This window comes from Scardinius erythrophthalmus (genome assembly GCF_964197995.2).
Source record: "Scardinius erythrophthalmus genome assembly, chromosome: 6".
Lineage (NCBI taxonomy): Eukaryota > Metazoa > Chordata > Actinopteri > Cypriniformes > Leuciscidae > Scardinius > Scardinius erythrophthalmus.
In genome coordinates, this window is record NC_138226.1 from 21,608,799 (window position 1) to 21,633,553 (window position 24,755).

The following is a 24,755-nucleotide window of genomic DNA, read 5'->3' on the forward strand; positions in this document are numbered from 1 at the left end:
TTAGGTGCTCCTACATAAGTGTCTGATTTTAGGGATAACTTATGGGTAGGATTAGGTTGAGGGTTAGGGATATGGTTAGGATTATATTTTCATACAGAAATGTTGTTCCAGGATCAACAAAATATGTTGACCCAGGAACGCGTCTAACTCTGCAAAATCAGGACGTGCCTGTCCGTCTGTGTATCTGTCTATGTTTCCATACATTCATCCATCCATCCATCCATCCAAAACCTTTTTTTTAAACGAACATGAATGAAAGTAATAATAGTAAGACAGATGTTGATTCAGTAACCATGAACTGACGAATTCAGTGAGTTAATTCAGACAAAAAAAAAAAAAAACGTCACAATAATACGAACTGGTAGCTTTGGAATAGCATACTACAGTAGCATATTAGTCTATTACAGTATTTCTTCTAAAAATAATGAGAGTGTTATGCTAGTGTGCTATTCTGAGTTCATCCTTCATTAAAAGCACCGCTTATAACAGTCATATGGTCATGAAAGTGTGCGCACAGAATACTTATGCATGCATATCATGAGTACAACTTGGTAGAAAGAATCTTTTTTTGCCATTATTTCACTTACTTTTACTGATGTCCTGCTGCTCAGAATTATGTTACTCAGAGATGTGTTATTGAGCAGCTAGACCACATACTGACAGACATTCGTCAAACACCAAGAGCTCATGCGATTAGAAAGATGGAGTGGATGAGCAACTGAATGTGTTTATTGACCGAAGCCTGACTCCTCCATCCTGGTGGAGGTTGAGCAGTGTCTCCCTCAGTAATGAGGAATCATTGAAACTACATTCACTGAGATCCACTATCACAACTTGAAGTAATTCCAGAAGGTTTCTGGCTGATATTGAGGAGAGAGGAGATTGTGTAAGGCTCAACTCCACAACATGCCTTGAATTACAGAACCTTGAATCACAGGAGGTTGAAGTACATGTGATCTGAAATAATTCAGGAATGAATTTTGGAATACAGCTTGTTGTGTATGTTAATATGTTTATGAATATCATAATACTCTGAACAAATGAAGTATGGAAGCTTGTCGGGAATTGCAATGTAATATCTTGCAATTCTGACCTTTTTTCTCAGATTTGTGAGATATAAACTCATAATTGCGGGAAAAAGTCAGAATTGTGAGATAAAAGTTGCAAGCTTTCATAAGTAGGAAAGCCTTGTTAGGAGAAAAGTAATAAAAATCTAGAAAGAAAATTATGTCTTTCTTAGAAAGTGTGAAAATAAATATGTATAAGGGAAACCACAATGATGACTTTGTTTTATCCCGAGTGTTTGACTTCACAAAATCTCCTCAATCAAAGCAAATGCTTTCTCTCAGAGAAAACAGAAACACAAGATCCATAGAAATACTGCAGGCAATTTTCATTCCAGAAATTGATCAGTATTATTTTTGGATGCCTGTATTGATGTCTTTTTCTCTTCTTTTGTAGCTTCCTGTACGTAAGGTCTCAGCTGTCTGGTGTTGTGGATGGTCTGTCTACCTCTAACCCAAACCAAAAGGGATTCTGTTGGCTCAGAGCCTGCTAATGAGAGCCTAAAGCAAGCCGAGTAAAGGTTTACACACAGAGTTGAAAAAATGGGGTAAGTTTTTATGACTAACGTAAGAGACTAACATACTGCAATCCTCCAGGTCCAGTCATTCGGCAGAGTCCTGCAGATACATGTATGGCCTAACTGTACAATTTAAAATCAATCAGGTAACCTGATTAGTTAGTCACGAATCGGACTGATCCAGTCCTCAGGTTTGAGTTTTTTTAATCTCCTGTATTTTGGCTTTTGGCATCTGTATTTGGCAGATGGGAGCGTCTGTCTGTCTGTCACACACAGAGAGGACATAGTGGGCCCGGCGTGAGCTGATCCTGTGCCACATGCTCATTAAACAAGCTCCTTATGCTAATTGACTGTTTATTCACACGTCAGCAGTTTTCAAGCACAAGCGAAAGAAAACACTGGCAGTGCTATTGAGACAGTGAGTCTACTCGCCCACGAAGATAAATCCTCCCTGCGCTCCACTGTACAATTCACAGAAAAACAAAAAGAGGGGATTCGCTCTCCTTATCTCCCAAATGGAGTGTTGAAATTAGCCTGATAATACCAGAGGGCTTTCAACAGCTCCGTTTTAATTAAATTGGGCCAAATATTAATTGAACACCTGAACATGCTGGGCTTCCCCCACTTTTTTACTAAAAATCACTAGTTTCCTGGCTTTTTTCAGTCTAATCACATACCATTGTTGTTTTCTGACAGGCAAGATGAATATTCATATAGATGGATTTGGCTGCCTGGAATGATTGTGACATGCTCTTTTGTAACTCCTGGCTTGATCCTGATTTCTGTTCAAGATTGCGGGTCGGATATTAATATGGCCCAAAGCAAGGCAATTTGTACTAATTACTGCAAGAGAAGCGCTTTCCTAGCCAGAGTTCTCATCTGATTAGTGGAACAAGAGCCCTGGGCGATTGTTGTGGCTCTATTCATTACTGTCCCTTCTGATTTTCCTCCCTCTCGGTTTTATGTTTTAATTCCAGACATGATTCCCCCTACCATTTGATTCATACAAAAGAACGAGCCATTTTTAGAATATTGATATGATTATACAAGTCAGGAACTACGCATCATGAGCATTATAAATACTGCAGTGATTGTTGAAGTATTAAATGTACTGGTTTTACCTTAAGTGTAGTTATGTCTTTGATGGGATCATTTGATGTGATATAGATTAATACAACCAGTTCTGTGGTATGATGAATATTGTTAGTGTTGTGCAGTATACACAATCCATTTTTAAATATGTGAGAAATGTTGGGTGAATACACCCTTGAAGGGCACTAAGATAGGGAAAGGGAGAGCTTGTTGCAAGCACAAGCGAGCAACTGAATCCCTTACATACAAGCCATTAGCACAGGTTGCATACAATCGTGGCTTCAAGGAAGTCATTTTGCATTTTCAGGATCACCTACTGGAATCCTTGGTAGAACATACTCATGATTAATTTTGTAACCTGAGGACATTTTAAATCTAATCTGGTATTTTAAAATCCTCAATTTCTTACGTATACCCAAGGATTATCATTGGAATATATTTCTTATGTATTTAGAAATGTTTTTTTGTTTTTTGTTTTTTGACAAAACGCGCCATGGAGAAACAGAATGCCATGCAATAATTATTTGCCACAACAGTCAGCTATTAACAATATATAAAAACCCATTTATGTATGCTGTGTGAGAAAACTTGTCTTTTTAATGTCATTATACTAAAGCCAAAATAAATTAAAACCCAAAATATTATCTTGAAAATATTGATTTTATAGTAATGCTGTATTATGTATGTATTTTTTGTACTTAGAATACTGTTAGATTTATAAACCTAAAGTATATGTAAGTAGATTAGTATTAAGAAAAACTTTTTTAATTTCGATTAATTTGTATAGCGTTTTTATTTAGCCAAGCTAAAGGCGGACAGAAAAGCTAAAGTGGACAGAATTTATAATGCAAATGAACAAGACACTTTCATTGTTTTTGACCCTTTTAACATTTTTAACCACCAGGTGTTGGTGAATTACTGATGTTGAGATGCAGAGAGTATGACCTTGTTCTTCTGATGTGATGCCAATGTCTTGTCTGTACATTTTTGCAGGGCTGTGATCCTAGTGCTCCTTTCTGGAAGATGGCAGCTCCTTCTGTGGCCATGCCGGATGTGAAAGCTTCACAATGTGAGTACTCCCCAGCAGGCTCTCCTGCAGGCTGCAGCATGGACTTGTCCATGGACCTGTCCGTCCTCAGCCCCCCGCTGTCTGCTTTCACTCATCATGGCATGCCCCCCTTCCCTGCCCAGGATATTGTGCCAGGCCACTGCAACAACAACAATGGTCTGCTCAGCAACTTGGGGCTCTACTGCTCCACCAGCAGTATGCATCCTCTCAAACAGCCTGACGGTCAGCCTGGCTACGGGACAATGCGCATTCCACAAGGCTGCGTGAACACCAGCAGTACCCGACTTTACCGCAGCCTGGAAAACCTGCACTGGGCTGCTGTGTCCGACCCCAATGTGTATCCTTACAGGAGTGTGGACAGTGAGTTTATTCTTCATTGCACTTCAAGCAGCCACTGGTACGATGGACCTCCTCAGGGACCACAGGTATATGGCTTAATGCCATCCCTTGACGGAATGGCGATCTACGGCCGCCGAGGAGTGGTCAGAAAGGATATACCGCTCTTCCCGCAATGGCTTTTACCTGCGGTTGAAGACTGGGGCATGAACGGAAACGCCCGAAAGGGTCTTCGAGACAAGCTGCGGCTCCAGAGCACACGTGTGACGGAGCCCCACAAGCCCTTGCGTCCTCAACCTGTGCTTGGGAATGCACCTTGTCCGCAGTATCCTTGCAATCAGGATGCAGCAGTTCGTCTTGGGCCGGCATTGTTGCAAACGAATGGACAGCAAGAGTTGAGTGCCCGTCGCATCACCAGTCCTGAGGAGATCAAACAGGAAGCAATGCGACGACTGCAGCTCCGAAGGCAAAGAAGCACCCCTAACCTGGCTCTGAACTCCAGACAGGAGTCTAGTACCATGAGTAAAGCTCATACCACAGAGCCCATCTGCACTAACTCTGCCCAGTCAACCCCCGAGAGGAAAAGACCCCCGGTGGGCCGCCTGCACATACCTACATTTGAGGAGTTTAAGAGAATGAGGCAAAGGGAGGGCAGTAAGAACCACAGGTCCTCTGAAATGGTGAGTTGCGACAAGCATAGAGAGGAAAGACAACAGACAGAGGAAATGCAGAGTGTGGAAAGGACTGACACCGACGTCAACACCGCTCAAGCTTCGAACCATCCTTGCGGAGACAGGGGAGGAGAGATCTCTGAGCCCAGTTCCACCACAGATGTCCCGGGAGGACCCATCTGCACAGGCCCAGTAGCTCGCTCTCCATTACACCCTCAAGCTGCTACAGGAAGAGAGGAGGAGACAAAGGGCCCAGCAGGCCCTGGGGCCACAGATGTAAATGTTCTTCCCTTCCCGCCCCGCAGGGAGAGTGGCAATGGCCCATCCAGCTGCTGCCCCGCAATCCTTCTGGACGGCCAAGACCTTTCCAGCTACGGAGCCAAAATCTACAAAATAAAGGATGGCTTCCTGGGATCCGCCCTGGACCTTATTAAAAAAAGGTGAGTGGATGAAGGAGCAAATGTATTGGTAGTGGTACACTTGTGCATTTACTTAATACTTAAAGTTGCAATGTTACGGAAGTAGCGACAGATCATTTTATCTGGATTGTGAGATACACCCGAGAGAATCGGATTATTGAAAAAGAAAAGAAAATGTAGGACGTGGACTTGGTTCTATCCATTGGTTGTTGACTGGATGGACAAAGATCTGAATGTGAGCTTGAAGTTGTTTGTAAGAGAGGGGCGGAGCAAACTAAATTATTGGGGAAGTCAGGCATACTCCACAGGAGAGAAGTCTGTCATCTCAATGGAAGATCAATTTATGACATTTTGAAGGAAACTTATGCCTTTATGAATTGTTCACAATAAGATAATTAAGTCACATTTAGAGAATAGATTGGGTATTAAAGGGTTAGTTCACCCAAAAATGAAAATTCTGTCAGTAATTACTCACCCTCATGTTGTTCCAACCCCGTAAGACTTTCGTTCATCTTCAGAACACAAATTAAGATATTTTTGATTAAATCTGAGAGCTGTCTCACTCCTCCACAAGCTTGTGGACACTATAACTTGCTGGCCCAGAAAATGTATTAAATACATCGTTAAAATAGTCCAAGTGACTACAGTGGCTCAATCTTAAGTTTATAAAGCGACGAGAAAGTAAAAAAAAGTAAAAAATACTTTTTGTGCGCTAAAACAAACAAAAATAACGACTTTATTCCACTATTCATTTCATTCTCTCTCTGTGCCTCGAGTTAGTTTACGTAGTGTTTTTGCGTAGCGCGTCTGTGTTGTAGGTTCACTATTGGGCGACGCTTGTCATGTGTGTGATGCGTGGTGACTTCCTGTAATTACTGACAGAATTTTCATTTTTGGGTGAACTAACCCTTTAATAAATGTCTGACATTTGAAATCCGATACACTTTTTCTAAATGAATTCTAAAATTTAAATCAATAACTTTAAATGGCACACATGATTTAATGCACCTCAATATTATATTGTTATTCATATTAATATTTGACAGTTGTTTATGAACTGAGTGTTAGAAGATAATGGCAAAGGGAATTTAATTGTAAAATTAGAGGAAATGAGTGTAAACAATTAAATTAAATATATCCATCAAATATCTTTTTCAAATATCAGTCAATATATATCCAGTATTGACCATTGCCAATTAATTAAAAATCTCTAATATTTGCCAACATTTTGGTACCATGTAAGTTATCATTTAGAGTTTAAATGGGAAAAATAGTATGCTGAGTAAAAATGGACATCAGCTGGAACAGTGTATCTCTTGGTTATCAGTTTTGCTTGTTAACTGTGAAAATGAATCCAGCAGCGTTTGGATCAGTATTTGTTTTGGTATTGATTTATTCCAGCATCTCTGCACAGCTTGTATACAGAGAAATAGAGTGAATGTATCATTACTGATGTGATTCTTAATGTCTTCATTTATGTCAGGCACACAGTGGCAGATGTGATATTTGCATATAGTGGAATATTCTATGATGATTATCAGGTTTAGCTGCATCAGGAATGTGAAAACATTAGAAATTCTCTTAAATATCCTGCCCTAATCAGTATCTTTGTCTTGTTTTCCAGTACCAAATTGCAACCCAACAAAATCCACAGACTAGATTTAAGTATAAACTTCATTCAATTTTGTTAAAGCTTCAGGTAAATTAATGTTGTTTTATGGATAAATATCATTACTGGAAAACAAAGATGAAGATTTTTGTAGGAGTAACAACCTATGGTAAAGGACTGGATGCTATAGCAATAAACCCCATTAATTCCCCACTGAATCACACAGGCAGTAACTGTATTATACTGATTCTATGGTGGTTGTGTTGTGCTGTGGCGGTTCACACCTGTCCACCAACAGCACGTTTACTCACAGAATCTCACAAGTGTAAAATATGCGAACCTGACAGGAATTTGATTAACATAACAGCACATAACTCTGGCCCTGACAGTCTTCTCAAATTTAGCATGGATGCATAAATCCGTATAGATTTTCCTTCAGCTGAATTTGCTCCAGACATTGTACAGAGCTTAATTGCGGGTGCGTCAGAGGCTTTTCGACACTGCAGAGCCTTTCTCTAATGTTATGTTCCTCCAGGGCAGGAGTTCAATCCAGGCTGCGAACCATCTAAATATAACATCCAATATCCCAGCTGTACCGTAGTGCCTCAAGTGTGGGTATTAATTTACTACAGAGCAGCTCGGGGGCTACCAGGTCGTTTTTATGAGACATTTATAGTTATATTATTATTATATAGTATATTATTTTCATTTATTGTGTGCTTGATAGAAGAAAGAAGAACAAGTCACATGGCATAGTTCTCATTTAAGCTTACAGACACTTAATCTCTTTGACTAGAAAAGATGAACATTTCATGAGAAGTCAGTATTGTTGGACAGGATGCACATTGTATCTTTAAATAAATAGTGAAATATCAGCCTGAAAGTGCTTTTATCTAAGCCTGACAGTACACTGGAATAAAGTGACTTAATAAATTATAAAATAATTTAGGGGGAAACATTCAGTGAATGAATTCACAGAGCACTGTTGAAATGACATACAGTGCTGGTCAGAATTATTTGACCCCTTGGTAAATATGATCAAAGATGGCTGTAAAAAATAAATCTGCATTATTTATCCTTTTGATATTTAAAAAAAAAAAATCAAAAATCTAACCTTTTATTGAAGTAAAATAATTGACAGTGGGGGTAAAATCAAATTATGAAATAATGTTTTTCTCCAAAACACATTGGGAACAATTATTTGCACCCTTTTATTTAATACTTTTTGCAACCTCCTTTTTCCAAGATAACAGCTCTGAGTCTTCTCCTATAATGCCTGATGAGTTTGGAGAACACCTGACAAGAGATCAGAGACCATTCCTCCATACATAATCTCTCCAGATCCTTCAGATTCCCAGATCCATGTTGGCGCTTCTTCTCTTCAGTTCAGCCCACTCATTTTCTGTAGGGTTCAGGTCAGGGACTGGGATGGCCATTGCAGATGCTTGGTTTTGTGCTCAGTGACCCATTTTTCTTTTGATTTTGATGTTTGTTTTTGGATCTCTGTCCTGTTGGAAGATCCAAACATGTCCTGTTATAAGATTTAGCACAGGCTGTCAGGTTTTGATTTTTTTATCTGTTGGTATTTGATCGAATCCATGATGCCATGTATCTGAACAAGATGTCCAGGACCTCTGGCAGAAAATTAGGCCCACAGTATTAAATATATAGCAGAGTATTTCATTTTACACATGGGGTTCTTTTTTATCCCTGTATGAACCAAACCCATATTAAGTGTTTGCAGCCAAAAAGCTTTTTTGGTTTTGTTTCATCTGTCCATAGAACATTTGAAAAGTAACTGACACTATACTGGAACTTCAAACGGGACGGGTTCTATGGTCAGATGAAACAAAATAATCCTGGACATCTTGTTCAGATACATGGCATCATGGATTCGATCAAATACCAACAGATAAAAAATCTAAACCTGACAGCCTGTGCAAGAAATCTTATAACGGGCCATGTTTGGATCTTGGAGGTTGCAAAAATTATTTAATAAAAGGGGGCAAATAATTGTTCCCATCGTGTTTTGGAGAAAAACATTTATTTCATAATGTGATTTTTCCCCCCACTTTCAATTCTTTTACTTCAATTAAAGGTTAGATTTTTGCTAATTTCTTTGATAAAATATCAAAAGGATTAACAATGCAGATTTATTTTATACAGCCATCTTTGATCATATTTACCAAGGGGGCAAATAATTCTGACCAGCACTGTAACTGCAGTGCCTTAATGATAATTTCATTCACGTGTGAAAGACATTGGTTTTATTGTCTCTTTCAGAGCGGGATATTAATTACTGTCAGTCCACAGCTACAGGTTTGTGGGTGAACTCTTCCACATTTTATTGTTAGAATTAAAAATGACATTAGACCACGCCAGCGATTAACATCTGCATTTTGTGATTCTTCTTTTCCTAGTGATTCTTCTATTCCTAGTGAGATGAAGGCTTCTTTGTCTTTGTGTGTGTTTTCTTTTGAATGCTTCAGAGCTCCTCGTTGTGCTGTCAGCACTATTCTCTGATGACATTTATGCAAATTTATGACAGTAATGAGTGCAGCATTATCAGACATTGAGGTACTGAAGCATTAAAGGAGATGGAAGTGATGTGGAAGAGGCAGTTAAGAGCTTATAACAAAATAATCAAAGCACCTGTTTTTAAACCCAAGAGACCGCTGTATATGAACAATGACTGAGACAAACAGCTGATTAATGTTTAAAAGTCAATTTATTCAACAATGAATGTGCATCCATCAGCAATCATCTACAAATGTATTACTAATCTTAATATTAGTTTTTCATGTCTTTGATTTGATACACTTCTATTCTATATCTATTATCTTTATAAAAGAAAAAAAAGTACACGTACTGCATTAGATTAAACTGGGAACGGTCATAGCACTTGCATTTTGTTGTCCTATTGTTAGTTTAACTGCTTCTATTGTTCTCATTTGTAAGTCGCTTTGGATAAAAGCGTCTACTAAATGAATAAAAAATAATAATCATGCTCTTATTCATGCAAATGCTTTTAAACCTTTCAAGTGCGACAAGACACAAATTAGCTCGCTGTGATGACACGGCTGCATTTATTTCTCGATCACGCTTGAATGGACAGAAACACACAAATTCATGCCAAAATGCCCATGTGCAGCATGTCTTAAAGTGACAGCAGCCTAATCAACCTGCTGCTATGTGTCATTAATGTTATATGAATCATCCAAATATTAAAATTCTGTCATCATTTACCCACACTCGTGTTATTCCAAATTCGTTTTTATTCATCTTCGGAACACAAATGAAGATATTTTTAAGCAAATCTGAGCCAGTTTTGTACTCTCCATTGACAGCTACGCAACTACCACTTTGACGCTTCAAAAAGTTTACAAAGAGATCGTAAAAACTAATCCACATGATTTGAGTGGTTTAGTCCACATTTTCTGAAGAGACATGATCACTTTATATGATGAACAGATTAAACTGAGGCTTTTATTCACGGTGAATCACAGTGATCAGTGAACATAAACAGAACCTGCTTGACACGCGAGAACAAACCTCTTGCAGAAGCTCAAACGTGCCACGTAACACAGGAGAATGAACCTCGTTGGTTCTCGCACGTCAAGTAAACATGTTTGAGCTTCCTTTTATCATAACTGATGTGTGCTTTGGTGAATGTTTATATGTGAATAAAAGTTCAATTAAATTAATCAAAAAACAAAAGAAAAAGAGAAAATCACTCACTGTTCTTGACTGAATAACTTTTGTAGCTTTAATAAAAATGTATCTATATTTAATTTACAATGTATGCAGTGAAAACTGCGAAGTGATTGATAACTATTCAATTTCTGTATATTTCCAACCTGTTAGATCAAATATTTTAAATATAGGCTACTGTCTTTACAGTATGTTGTTTTTACATTAATTTAGAGATTGAATGTGAAGTTATTACCATATAAAAATATATTGAAAACTGGAATGTTTGGTGCGATTAATTCGTTTTTGACAGCACTAATTTGAATGTTAGAATGTAATTCATTTTTGTGAAGGCAAAGCTGAATTTTCCGCATTCATTAATAACAAGTCTCATTATTATGACCGCCGCTAGAGTAGCTAGCGAAAGCGGTCATATAGGGATTGTCAAAGTTTTTTTTTTTTTTTTTTTTCGTCACCCTACTGAATTTTTCGTCAACGATACCAGGGACACCGAAGCACCGGGGAACATGAAATTTGGTGGGCATGTAGCCCCACTAGACTTCTAAGGAAAAATTTCGTTTGGTCCCCGGGGGCCACTCCCCCCCCGCGCTGGGCCCCCCCAAACCCAAAAAAATGCAGTTTTTCCTAAATAACTACCTGAACCGTGGCACCGAGGATGAAGAAATTTTTATGGTATGTTGGTCTACTAGACTTTTACGGAAAAATTTCGTTTGGTCCCCGGGGGCCACTTCCCCCCCCTGCGCTGGGGCCCCCGTAAATTTTTCGTCAACGATACCAGGGACACCGAAACACCGGGGAACATGAAATTTGGTGGGCATGTAGCCCCACTAGACTTCTACGGAAAAATTTCGTTTGGTCCCCGGGGGCCACTCCCCCCCCCCCACGCTGGGCCCCCCCAAACCCCAAAAAATGCAGTTTTTCCTAAACAACTACCTGAACCGTGGCACCGAGGATGAAGAAATTTTTATGGTATGTTGCTCTTAAGGGCCCACATCAACCTAGCCCATAATCACTCATTTGTGATTTGCGCCCCTCCCATAAAAAATGAAAATGCAATATTATTCTGCTTTAATCGCCCCTATCTTCAGTGGAGATGTTCAGAACTGCACCATATTTCATGTGTATGATTAACTTGACATCCTCTGGGGGTATCCTCTGCTAAGTTTCGTAGAATTTCATCCATGGGGGGGTATAAAATAAATTCATTTATGTGCACATTTAGTGACTGTACACTCATCAGCCTGTAGATGGTGCTGTTGAGCGAAGGGTTGCTGGTTTAGGATGATACTGTCACACACACACATGCAGGAATACAAACAAACGCAAGCATGCACACACATTGACATCCACACGCACAGACACACACCCATACACACACATACAAATCCACATGCACAGACACACACACACACAAACACACACACGCGCACACATGTACGCACACATACATACACGCACAGAAACACACACACACACACAGACACACACAGACACAGACACACACATACACAAACACACACACATACACACACACACACACACACACACACAGACAGACATGCACATACTACTACTTTTTTTAGGTATATACATAAACACGCAATACAGCCAAATTACTCCACGTCATTTATTTTTGTGGAAAGCCAGTGCAGGCCTGAGCGGCGGTCATATTTTGTACCGCAATGCGGTACATCTAGTCTTACAAAATGTATGACAATAAAAAATATAAATTTGACAAACGGGTAAGAAAACGAAATATTCTCTGAAATCAAATCATATTATCTTACGCAGTTTCACTCTGCTATGTGATGTTATTTATTCATCGTCTGTGGTGTGTGGGGTCATCCAGATGCATAAGCTCCTTACTTAAAGGAATCTAAAAGATTGATTGTGCTCGTTCCCATTCAGAACCCTGTAGCGAGGAGTTCAGGTGTTAATGTGAATTGATGCGTCTTAATTGCTGTCCACCCTGAGCCCCTCTGTGGGGCACTGGTCCTCCCTAGAGGGATGGGGGTTGACCGCACAGCACACATACGAACGCAGGATCAGGAATTGTAATTCCGATTTAACACTCCCATTTTCCGTCTTTGTGTTCTCTCTCCCTCGCTTCCCCAGCTGCAGTGCAGAGATTGCAGCCGAGACTCCCGTCCGATTGTCGCGTGAGCAGAATGACGTCACTAACATCACCGCTCCCCATCCCAGCCATCAATCTGCCCACGTTGCCATGACAACGTCGGCCTGCGGAGAGGAGGCTTGCACCGAGCCCACGGGACAACAGGGGAAAGCGGCGTCAGAATGCGTAAGGAATGCTCCCTTCTCTCTCACACTCGCACATCTCTGAATATCGCCTCTGTCATGCATGTATGTGAGCGTGATCAGCGCGCATGGGAGCCTGAGTTTGCAGGGGAATCTGCACGGTAGAGGCGACTGCAGACATGCAGCGGAGCGCGCAGAGCCGCAGCTAAGAGCGACACGCAGGAAGGATTAGAGCCAGGTTTCATGGTGGTAACTGCTTTCCGTTCCTCTCTGTGTCAGGTTGTGCGTCCTGCCACTGCTGCTTGAGATGCCGACCTGCTCTTCATTGCGCCACGTTCATTCACGCCATTTGACTGGCTGCATGTTTTTAAGGTTAAGGGTGATATCAAAGAATGCTGGCATTCGTGTGCAATGTTGCTATGATTCATTGGTCAGCCCTTGCGCACAGATTCTTCTTCTGTCTCTGCATTTCAGTGTTTTTAATTAAGATAACTGCTGCCTTATTAATTATTCTGTACGTCACCTGAAGCCTTGGTGTCTTGTTTCTCGTACATTGATAACACTTGAGAACCTAATGCTGTCAAGTCACCTTCTGAGGGTTTTACGCCATAGATTGTGTGGTTTTTTTTTTTTATTAGATTCAACTGAAACACATTATGTACTGACTTCATTTTGGAATAGCTTTCTAGTGTTTTAGAGGTGTAAAAGGTGAAAGGTTTTCAATTCTGTCAGTCAGTGTGAACACTTTTAAAGTCAACATGAAACCATTGACAACACATTTTATGTGAAATATGTATTTAAACTGGAAAATAAAATGATTGACCCGATTTTATCCTTGATTGGATCAAGACAGGTCTCAAGTATTACAGGTAGTTTGAGGGAAGCCGAAAAGGACAGTTGTGTCAGGAAGTGTAGAAATGTGTTTCATAGAGTTTTATAGAGTTTATAGTTGTCCCAATTTTTTATTTATTTAATGGAATATATTGCAAATATTTTTTTCTGCAGGTATATTATCCACAATAAGACTAGGAATGTTTTTTAAAAAACAAATAGGGTCAATGTTTTAAATGGTTCGTTCACCCAAAAACTTTTCTCGGTGGAAAACAAAAGAAAATATTTTGAAGCATGTAACTGAACATTTTTGGTTACCATTGACTGATACATTTCTCTAAATGTTTTATTTTATTTTCATCAGAGGAAAGAAAGTCAAAAGGTTTGGAACAACATGAGGGTGAATAAATGTTGACATCATATTGGGTAAACTATCCCATTAATAGTGACTTCCAACAGGCCAGTTTTGACAGGAAACTGGTTTTCTGAACCATTTCTATTGATAAAATAGAAGCATTTCATGTCCTTGGAGTCTGTCAATAGACTTTATGAACTGTAAATGGGCATGAAAACCCACAGAAAAAAAAAATCCTCTTACCACCACAATATATTAAAAGCTTTGGTAATGTAACACTCCTTGAATGTTCTGTAATGCAGTGACTCTGATCGATATCTGAAACAGTTAGTGGTTCCATTAATTCTCATATGTGCTTAGAGATCAAATCTGCCTTCATTGAAGTTTTACACATACACAACTTTCCCTTTACACACATACATTTCGGAGCATTTCTCTGTCATGTGCACGGATGATTAAGAGATGTCTGTCCTATCGGCAGGTTTCTGGGGCGGGCTGCAGACGCTCCAGCTCAGATGCGGCCTATGAGCTGTCTGAGTCAGTGAGGGCCCAGCGTGAGTGCCGCCTGCGGCCCCACTACAGCGACCCCATGCCTGCAGACGCCACCAAGCGTAAACAGCTGGAGATGAAGATCGCCGCCGCGGCACGTTTGCACATTCATCGCAGAGAGAGGGACAGTGGTAAGACTCTTTCAACTGCACTCAGCTTTGCTCACAGTTCTTGCTGTAAGTAAATTAACTCCTGTCCTAGTTTTGTTTTGACAATCCTTCATTTAAAAGAATTTTTAGGCTTGTCTGTAACCCAAGGGTATCACTTTAGTTGTTATCATGAGACTCTGCTACTAGGCCTTAGGTGGCTTACTGTAGTGCCGTCACATGCATGACCTGAGGACTGCTTTTATCTTTCTGCACCATCCATACTCTGTGTCTGTACTTTGTTTTGTTTGTGTTTTTACACTTAAAGGCAACTATCAAATGCATATCTTGCCAGCACCATATTGCTTATTTGCCATTATTTGTTATATTATAAATGTATTGGTATCATCAGAATTTGGATATATAATTGTTTTTGATTTTAGATTTGGATCATCGTGTAGCATTAGCTTAAAAGGAATACCGATAAATTATTGTAATTATTTAACCCTGAGCTCTATCCCAGAGGTCCGTCCTCTGTTATAATGAGCCGCTATTTTTTATTTCAAACAGTACAATTTGTAATAGCAGACTTTCATCATTTTCTCTTTTTTTAATTATAGATAAAAGAAAGTAGATATTTTTCAAATTTGTGATTCATCAGTTATTGTAACTTGAAAATAATTTGACATTTTGTGTAAATAAGATGACAGTTTTCACCAAAATATTAAGCAGCACAACTGTTTTCAACAATAATAATAATTCATGAGCGCTAAATTCAGCATATTAGAATGATTTCTGAAGGATCATGTGACTGACGACTGGAGTAATGATGCTGAAAATCCAGCTTTGTATCACAGGAATAAATTACATTTTAAAATATATTAAAATAGAAAACATTTATTTAATTATTTTTTTTTTTAAATTTAATATTACTGTTTTTCCTTTGCAGACATTCCTTTGCAGACATACTTCTTTCAAAAACATTAAAACACGGAATTCAAACTTTTGAACAGTATTGTATACTAAAAGGGGTGTAACGATACCCTCATGTCACGATTCAATACATATTACGATACTGACTTCACGATACGATATTATTGCGATACTCCAAGACATATGATGAAAGGTTAACAAATAATGTACTGTTGATTAAAATGCTAAATTTGGTATTACATTGTGGGTGTAAATGAATAGGCTTGGACTTGTTGCTGGTAACCCAATGCACAGGACAATAGTGACACCAGAATAAAAATATTCATGATTCTGAAGCTGAAGCTGAAAAAACAGAATTATGCTTGCACTGTCACTGACTAGATATATTTAAAATAATGTAGGCCACTTTTTACTGGTAACATAAGACAGTTGGCAATATCAGGACCCACAAATATTCCCCCATTGCATTATTATACATTATATTCAACATTATATATAGTAGTTTAATGAAGTACTGACACTAAAACTCTGAAAACTTGAATTTTTTTCTCACAAAGTAATTTTTATTTACTTAAAAGCTGAACTATACACAATACATATTGCACTATCCATGATAAATATTGTTGCATTTTTGTATTGCGATATATTGTGACACAGTATATTGTTGCATCCCTAGTATCCACTATTTATACTCAATTTTACTGATGCCAAATAAGTATTGGCTTATTGTATAACTTTATGGGGTAGTTTAAAGTTTAAGGCACCTCAAATGCATTGTCTTAAATATTTAAAAGAATATTTACTGTTACTTTTTGTTTTATCTTTTCTGTTCCAATTTATATGACTTTAAAAATGTAAAGAATTTTTAATTATTTTATCAGACTTTTTTTTTTTTTGATTATCACAAAATGATTAGAGTAAGGGTTGTTATAAAATTCTGAGAGCTGATCTCCTGATGTTTGTTTGTTCCTTGTCATCAGTGCCAGGCACAGCCAGGGGCCGCTCGGAGCCCAGAGGTGAGGAGAGGAGCAGGGGCCTGGGTGTGAGCCGCACAGCACAGCACCGCTGGAGTACCGTCAGCAGCCTGAGCGCAGACAGTGGTGTCGTAGGGTTGAGCGATGAGCGCGAAGACGAGGAAGAGCCCCGTCGTGCCCGCCACAGTGCCGGAGCTGAGGTAGAACGCGTGGACAGCGGCATCGGCCCTGGATTGGCTCGGGGCTGGAGGAGACCCACGCCATCCCTCAGGACCTGGGAGGTTCAGCAGCCCTGTCCCGACTGCGGACACAAAGAGGGTGCCCACGGGGAGGGCATGTGCGAACGCTGCTCCAAGCTGCGCACCGAGCGCAAAGAAGCCATCCTGGAGTTTCTCAACACTGAGTCGAGTTATGGAGAGGACCTGCGCATCATCAAGGAAGAGTTTTACTGCCCCATGCAGAGTGCAGGACTGCTCACAGCAGAGCAGCTGGCCGTGGTCTTTAGCAATGTTCAAGAGCTCATTGATGTCAATGACAGGTTCACAGAGCATCTGCAGGACAGCATTGATCAGGCATTTGATCAGGTATGGAGCACTAGTGATAGAGTTAGATATATTCAGCTTTAAAACTGTCAGTAAAGACATTTATATAAAGACAATTGTGTTTCAAATAAATGCTGTTCTTTTGAACTATTCATCAAATAATCCTGAATAAAATATAAGCAGCATAGCTGTTTTCAACATTGATAACAATAAGAAATGTTTCAAGAAAATCAGCATATAAGAATGACTTCTGATCATATGACACTCAAGACTCACTATTACAATTGTTTTAAATTGTAATAATATTTCACAATAGCATGGTTTTTACTGCATTCTTGATCAAATAAATGCAGCTTTGGTGAGCAGAAGAGACTTGCCAAAAGGAAATCGTGCCAACCCTACATTTTTTAAACAGTTTGTTTATATATTGTAGCGACCTTGGATTGTGCTCTCTTGATATCTGCATTGAAAAAAACACACCTTTGGTGGTCACTACTTTGATTTTTAATGTTATAATATTATTTATTATTCATAATAATGAATCTTCTGTCTTCATACAGGGCGATGAGGACCTGCAGACTGTGTGCATTGGAGAAATCTTCTTGGAGTTTGTCAACATGCTTCCAGCATTTCAAACCTACTGCCTGCAGCAGTCCACATCTGTCAACATGCTCAACACTCTGGAGAAAGAGAAAGAGCTTCTTAGGTACACATATTACTTTCTCTAATTGCTTTTAGAAAGTACTGTAGATTATCCTCTTTATTTGCAAAGCCATTCAGGGTTTGCAAATAAAGGCAGTTAAGCAGATTGTTAGTTAGTAGGTCTTATCAAATGTATTTCTAACCACGGCTCAGCTATAAAATATTTTAATAAGATGTATCAAATTACAACCACTATTACCACTTGTACTTAATAATGAATTCTTCTTTGATTTTGCAATAATAGCTGAAAATTATACAGTAATGATTTCAAACTTTTGCTGGAACTCAAAGGCATAATGTGATAGTTTACTTTTTTTATTTAACTCATCCTAACACCATGTTAGCTAGCTAGCTAGTGAACACTACAGAACTGTACTGTATGCCATATGAATTAATGTGTGTGCACTAACTTGGACGGGTTAAATGCATTGGACAAATCGAGTATGGGTTACCATACTTGGCCTTCACGTCATGTCACTCACTAAGATAACTTGGTGACATACTTAAATCAGCTCAAAACATTTGTACCCACAAGGAGGTATATGATCAATGAATGCAATTGTGACCAACTGGGCAAGTGACAGGGAACTTGCCTGAAATATTGGCACACTGGCTACTCTGCCATCTGCCCATACTTTGTTGTGCCCTGCTAATGTTTGCAATCTCCCAATGAATTAGGCGAGAAGTCTTCCTCCATTAGTTTTTACAACTTTACTTTGAGAAAAGTTGGACATAGGACAAAGGACATAGCCCATATATATTATTGAAAATGTTACCAATCTTATGTATACAATATACACCACCGTTTAAAAGTTTGGAGTTGGTAAGATTTTTTTTTTTAATTTAAGGCAGTTTTGTATGCTCACCAAGACTGCACTTATTTGATTAAAAATACAGTAAAATCAGTAATATTGTGAAATATTATTACAATTTAAAATGTAAATGTAAAAATGTATCAAAACATTTAATTTATTCCTGTGGTGGCAAAACTGAATTTTCAGCACCATTGCTTCAGTCTTCAGTGTCACATGATCCTTCAGAAATCATTCTAATATGCTGATTTGCTGATCAAGAAACATGTCTAATTATTAACAAGGTTGAAAACAGTTGTGTAGAAACAGTGATTTGTATTTTTCAGGATTATTTGATGAATACAACAGTAGCGTATGCCATTAAGGAACTCTCTTAATTGTTACGTTTATGTTTCCTCCCTTGCGTCCTTCAGGATATTCCTCGACGTGTCCCAGAACGACAACACTGCGCTCAGGCGCATGAACCTGCGCTCCTTCCTCATGGCGCCGCTTCAGCGTGTGACCAAGTACCCGTTGCTGCTGAGTCGCATCAGCAAGGCCACCAACGAGTGTCATCCGGACTATTCCCGCCTAAAAGAAGCCAAGAGCCGCGTGGAGTCCCATCTAGAGCACATCAACATGAAGACTAAACAGGAGGGGACCGCCACGTGGTCCTTGCGCTCTTTCCGGCGTGACAGCCGCAAGAACCGAGAGGTCATCAACATCGAGATGAGAGAGCTGTCGATGAAGACGGTGGGCTGGACGCGAGAGAGCACGCGCTTCATCATGGAGGGGGCGCTTCAGCTGGCGCAGCCCGCCGATGGCCAGTGGCTTAAGAAGGGAAGCAAATCCCTCAAATTCCAGAACGTTCAGGGTTTACTCATGGTACGCTCCCTGCGCACCGCAGAGGTGGTGACCGATGGGAGTCTGGAGACCTCAGAGACGGTGCAGGACGGTGTACTGGTGCTCATCAAGGACAAGAGCAGCGGGAAGTTCACTGTGTTACGGGAGCCCATCTGTCTGGCGAACTCCGTGGTGTCCAACGACCCCGACTGTGAAGACACCTTTGAGGTGCTGGACATCCGACGCGAGGCCTTCGTTTTCCGTGCCTCCGACAAACCTCGCACTCAGCAGTGGTTTCGACAGATAAAGAGATACGCTAGTGATCTGGGATCTTGGAGAAAACGACGTAATGCTCTCCCTAATATTATGATTAACACGACCCAGAGCCGGTCCTGAGACATCCCTCGTCCCTTCCCAGCATAACTCTGATGTAAACAATAATTTAAAAATGAATATTTTGTTGAGAAAACAGTATTTGTGTGGGGGAATCGGATCTGATTAGATGTTCCTCCACCAATGGACTTTTAAATTGCAAGGTTTTACTGTGATTTAAAAGACTGAATATTAATATAGACCTCAAGGGGCACTTTGTATGAGTGGAAAGCAAATAAATGACATTTGGGAAGAGGAAAAATCCACTGTCAAGCAAAAAGTAATGCCGTTTGGCATACCAAAATGAGGGCCTTCTTAGGTGCCTCAATGCTGCACTTGTAAAACACTGATTGTACAACTAGTTTGCGACTGAGAAGAAACGTTTTCAGTTGTGAAATGGTTTTTGTGATAAGCATGAGGGAACATGTTTTGATTGGATGGACCTTATGTGGACTTTTTAGTATGCACTACAGAGTGGAAAACCTGTGTTTTGTGTGAAGACTGAGGTAAAGCTGTTTTGTTTTCGGACCATTGTAATTCCCACTTCCTCTTTCTCTCTTCCATTAGCAACTATTTCCACTGCCGCCCAGGAGCAGTTCTCATTTTTGTATCACTGTGCTGGTTTACAAAACAGCAATAATATTCATTGTATTATGTAGCGGCAGTAAAGCTGGTATCCTTGTGATCGATGATGTAACAAAACATTTTTGGTCTGTTTTCTCCATGAATGAGGGTGTAGCATCAGTCTAAACATCAAGTATTGCCACATTAATGGTTGATCCTGAATTAGAAAATGTCAGTTTGATGTTACCCCCCCCCCCCCCCTCAAATTTGTAGTTTATAACAATGTTGCTTTCCTTTAATCTTTGAGGCGGATAAAATACGTGCCTTTGTTTATTTTATACTAAATGAGTCTACTATTCGTTCAAGTTTTCCTTCTACGTTTACCTAAAAATTAGGCCTTATGTCAAATTATTGAGAAAAATATTATTTTTCAGTAGCTGCTGTACTATTCCAACTTTCCCATTTATATACGAACTGTGCTTTATGACAACCTTCTAAATGTTACCTGTTTTTGTTTGATGCACTTTAATATGAAGGTCATAAAACTGGAGCGAGGACATTGTTCTGCAGTTTACAAAGCTTTACTGTACTTTGTTTTAAAGATTGTTTGAGCTTTAAAAGAAAATGAACCACAGTTGACTTGAGCAATAGCAATCAACCACATTCACCCTGGTCTCTCTCTGTGTTTAAAGTCAATTCTAATGGATAGATATGTCGCTATCACTGGATCTTGGCATTTAGGTTTCAACATGAATATTTACTGTTTTTCCAACGGCATTGATACTGTTAGAAATACCATAGCTTCCACATTACACAATGAAAAGAGGAGTTGAACCTGCCAGAGGACTTTGTCAGAAATGTTACTTTTAACTGAGACCAATCGAGCTGTTAAATACTTTTTCCATTCTTAAAAATCCTAATTTAATATTTTTATTTTTTGTTGTGTAAAATATTGTGAATTACAATTAAAAATGACAAGTATCCATCTCTCTCAACTGACTCCATGTTTTCTGAGAACATTATTCCCAATGACAATCTTTATTACACAGCATTATTGAACAAGCAAATGATTTCCAGTTGAACCACCACATGAACAGGCATTTCAAATGCTAATACTGTCAGATAGAAATCTATCTTTGGGGAGAAACAATAAGGAAACAAAGCATTATTGTTGAAAATTACTAGGAACCATTTTAAGTAAAACATGCACCCACAAAGAACACACAACAAGAAGAGCAACAAAAAAGTCAATGCACTGAGAATCCACAAACCAAATAGGGAGGAACATAAAAATGTCCATAAATATTTACAAAGGAATGCACTGTCAGTTTGCCCTTTAAAACATTTGCTAGAAAGTTTTGTTGTTATTTTTCCAAAGCTCTTCCTGATACGACACTCTCTGCAGGTGGAGTTCAGCATGCAACAACATCCAGAACAGGGAAAGGAACATATGAACTGAAAAGTAGAAGTGATAAGCAGGTGGTCAAAAATAAACAGCAAGACATCTCTTTGAACTTATTGATCCAAAAATGAAAATTCTGTCGTCATTTACTAATCCTTGTGCTGTTCCAAACCTGTGTGACTTCCTTCTGTGCATCACAAAAGATATTTGGAAAAATGTTTCCACTGTTTTTGTTCATATAGTGAAAGTCAGTGGGGTCCAAAACTTAAAAGCTTTTGACTTTGATTGTATGGACAAAAAATATTCAGCATGCTCTTCAGTGTTCTGCAAATGTTAGTCAAACAGGTTTGGAGCGACAAGAGGGTGTGTAAATGATGACGGAACTGTTATTCTTGGATGAACACTCACTTTAATGGAGAAATACATCAAAGTGTAAATATGGCACCAAAGCCGGCGCTTTAAGAAACGGATGATCTACAAACTCAAGATGTCTTTACAGTATGAAACATTTTGGCACAGGTTTATCAATTTTACCTTCATGTACACCTTAGCAAGAAACAGTTAACGTGATTTAGTCAGTTACATTCAAGAAAAGTGCTATGAGTGTAGAAAACCGAATCTAATGAATCCGTTCGTGTCACATGAAGGCTTATATTTGTTTAGGTCAACATCAAGATAGTGTCTTGATGTCATTACTGGTCAGAAAACAACAAACAGGCACATAACTTCTGTTTCTACCAGCATTTACCATTGTTTCCCTCTCTTTATCAATATTTCAGTATTAATTCTTAAATATCTCCCCCAAAACAATGTTTTCTTGTTTGACTGTACAATGATTCACAAGATAAATGGCCGAGACAAAAGGAATCAAAACTAGTAAAAAAAAAAACATCCAATCAAAAATAACAGGCAAACAAATGCATCTGTACATAAAAACATCTCTGAACAGAAGTGAGAAACAGAAGATTTCCCCACTAAAACCTGAACTGATCTCTGTCCTGGTAGGCAGGTGGCTTAAAAAATACCGGGGCCTCAAAACCTCCATCCCTTTCCTCCTCCTCTTCCTCGGACCACTCTGACCACGCTGACAGGTTTAACCATTCTTCCAGTCGTGAAGAATCCCAGCCACGGCTCTACTTATTCTCCTCCAGTCTCCTGCTCCTTGGCAAGGCCTCGGATGGAAAGGTCGTACACCACCTCCTCTATCTTTTTCACATCGTACTTGAGGCCGTCATAGCGCTTGCGAAGAGGGTCGTTTTTTAAATTGAGCAAACGAAAGCCAGAGTCAAGTTCATTGATAAAGTTGGAGATCCTAAGCGGACGTCCATAGTCCCCTGCGGTCACGCTGTTCACTGCCAGCCTGGACTAAACGAAGAAAATGCAAAAGGTACATTGTGTTTTTAATTTGTTTCGCATCAAGAAGGTCACACAAAATCCACTATAATGCACTGCATTGCATATAAACTGCAAATGGCTTGTTCTGAGACACTGCTTATGATTTATGGGGATAATATATGGGGTGGTTGTGTACACACACTGCCGACACACATTTATGTTCAAACAAAAAGTCATTTTTGCATAATTAGGTCATTACAAAAATTAAACTAAACGAAAATTTGTCACTGCAAATTACTGTCAATGTAATCACTCATTGACACTTAATTCAAATTCCTTAATGTTAAATTAAATGTTTAAAAACAGTAACGGGTATAACATTATTGATAAAGGTTATAAGATTGGTAGTCTGAATGAACTTGAGAGGGAAAATAAAAAAAACTTACCAGCTCACTGGCCAAAATGAGAACTCCTGCTAGATAGTCTTCCACATCCAAATGAAACCCTTTTTCTCTGTCGACTTCAACTGCATATGTGCAAAGTAAAATGAATCAACAACAGTCTCACACAAGTATAGAAAATGTATAAATTAACATGAACATTACATACTGGCAAGTATTTTTGCCACTTCTTCACGTGTAACCAAGGACTCGCTTTCCAGGTATACCACAAAAGCTGCAAGGAAGGCAAGTCGTTGAAGAACAAATCTCCAATGTTCATGATACCTAGGGAAAGGTGAGGACGTGTAAATCTTGAAATTGAAAAAAAATTGGGGGGAATTGCTCAAGAGGTATCTGCACTAACCGATAGTACTGTTCCGCAGGGAACTTAGTTTTCAGCTCTCCAGTGTGATTTCTCACAGTGCAGAACAGCTCTCTGGCCTTCAAACACTTGCTGGGAACTGGTGGAGGGAATGAAAACGCATTATAAAAGGCATCGTGTAAATCAATAGACTTAGATCAAGAATTTAAAAATGTCTTACTGTCTTTGAATCCAGTTGGTTGATGGACACTTTGAAGAACAGTGAGGATCTCTCGTGCCGTCTGCTCCAGAACTTGGACAACTTTTCTTATGTCCTAAAGGAAGAACATGGAAAGATGAGTCAGCCGAAAGCACATGTGGATTAAACATGAAGAGATCCGCTGAACTTTCTATAAAGACTTTGATAGCTTTTGCATTTTATAAAGTCTCATTTACAAGTCACAAATCCTCTGATAATATGATTGACAGGGCATATTATAACACTAGCAATCATTTATTCAGAGGTTTTGCGACAGTACATGAAATTCCAAACGGACTTAACATTGCTACTTAAAACCCCATTCATTTTTAGTATAGTAATTTTGCCAGTTTATGTGTCAGTGCAGTTGTTTACCTCTCGGATATCTTGATCTGCGCTCAGAAAGCCTTGGATATAGGTAAACATCTCCGTTACAGACATCTTCAAATGTGTTTTCTTGTGCGCTTTAGCTATATACTGTAATGATGCAAATGTACACTATTCAGATAACGTTAAGATGTAAACAGAGACAATTTATTAATTGTCTTCCTCGCGAACCAAACAGCATGCGGTTATAATTCAAATAATCAGCATGTACATTCTCATCCGTCCTTCTTCAGTTCGTCGCATGATAATGATGTAATGATCGTCTCTCTTGTCTCCTGGACGCCCTCTACTGGCCTTGCTCAAATCCAACGCTTTCCTTTATTTAGATTTATTTCTCAAAATAA

At 39.2% G+C, this 24,755-nt stretch overlaps 2 protein-coding genes across 3 annotated transcripts; one reads left to right on the forward strand and one right to left on the reverse strand.

Annotated features, from left to right (window-relative positions):
* The first annotated feature begins 1,461 nt into the window (after positions 1-1,461).
* On the forward strand, positions 1,462-21,280 carry arhgef49 (Rho guanine nucleotide exchange factor 49). Its single transcript, XM_081367825.1, has 7 exons — positions 1,462-1,612; positions 3,668-5,190; positions 12,605-12,788; positions 14,413-14,611; positions 16,480-17,057; positions 17,576-17,721; positions 18,943-21,280. Exons 2-7 carry the CDS (start codon positions 3,698-3,700, stop codon positions 19,745-19,747), a joined length of 3,405 nt encoding a protein of 1,134 aa, XP_081223951.1. The 5' UTR covers positions 1,462-1,612; positions 3,668-3,697; the 3' UTR covers positions 19,748-21,280.
* tsn (translin) lies at positions 20,978-24,712 on the reverse strand. Of its 2 annotated transcripts, XM_081367827.1 has the most exons (7): positions 24,623-24,712; positions 24,400-24,501; positions 24,007-24,100; positions 23,829-23,925; positions 23,634-23,749; positions 23,471-23,550; positions 21,278-23,054 (listed from the first exon to the last, which is right to left on the reverse strand). In XM_081367827.1, the coding sequence occupies exons 2-7, from the start codon at positions 24,463-24,465 to the stop codon at positions 22,827-22,829; spliced, it is 681 nt and encodes a 226-aa protein (XP_081223953.1). In that variant the 5' UTR covers positions 24,466-24,501; positions 24,623-24,712; the 3' UTR covers positions 21,278-22,826. The 2 variants fall into 2 exon arrangements, with proteins under 2 accessions (XP_081223952.1, XP_081223953.1); XM_081367826.1 differs by having other exon boundaries at positions 20,978-23,054; positions 24,400-24,712.
* Positions 24,713-24,755: the final 43 nt, after the last annotated feature.

What these genes read in the sequence shown, in the direction of transcription:
- arhgef49 (XM_081367825.1), top strand. Translation starts at nt 3,698, where the DNA reads ATGGCAGCTCCTTCTGTGGCCATGCCGGATGTGAAAGCTTCACAATGT. An exon ending in CTGGACCTTATTAAAAAAAG is followed by an intron (nt 5,191 to 12,604) that starts GTGAGTGGATGA and finishes TCGCTTCCCCAG; the next exon opens with CTGCAGTGCAGAGATTGCAG. An exon ending in TCGCAGAGAGAGGGACAGTG is followed by an intron (nt 14,612 to 16,479) that starts GTAAGACTCTTT and finishes CCTTGTCATCAG; the next exon opens with TGCCAGGCACAGCCAGGGGC.
- tsn (XM_081367826.1), bottom strand. Translation starts at nt 24,465, where the DNA reads ATGTCTGTAACGGAGATGTTTACCTATATCCAAGGCTTTCTGAGCGCA. An exon ending in CAGATCAAGATATCCGAGAG is followed by an intron (nt 24,101 to 24,399) that starts GTAAACAACTGC and finishes TTCTTCCTTTAG; the next exon opens with GACATAAGAAAAGTTGTCCA. An exon ending in ACCAACTGGATTCAAAGACA is followed by an intron (nt 23,926 to 24,006) that starts GTAAGACATTTT and finishes TCCCTCCACCAG; the next exon opens with TTCCCAGCAAGTGTTTGAAG.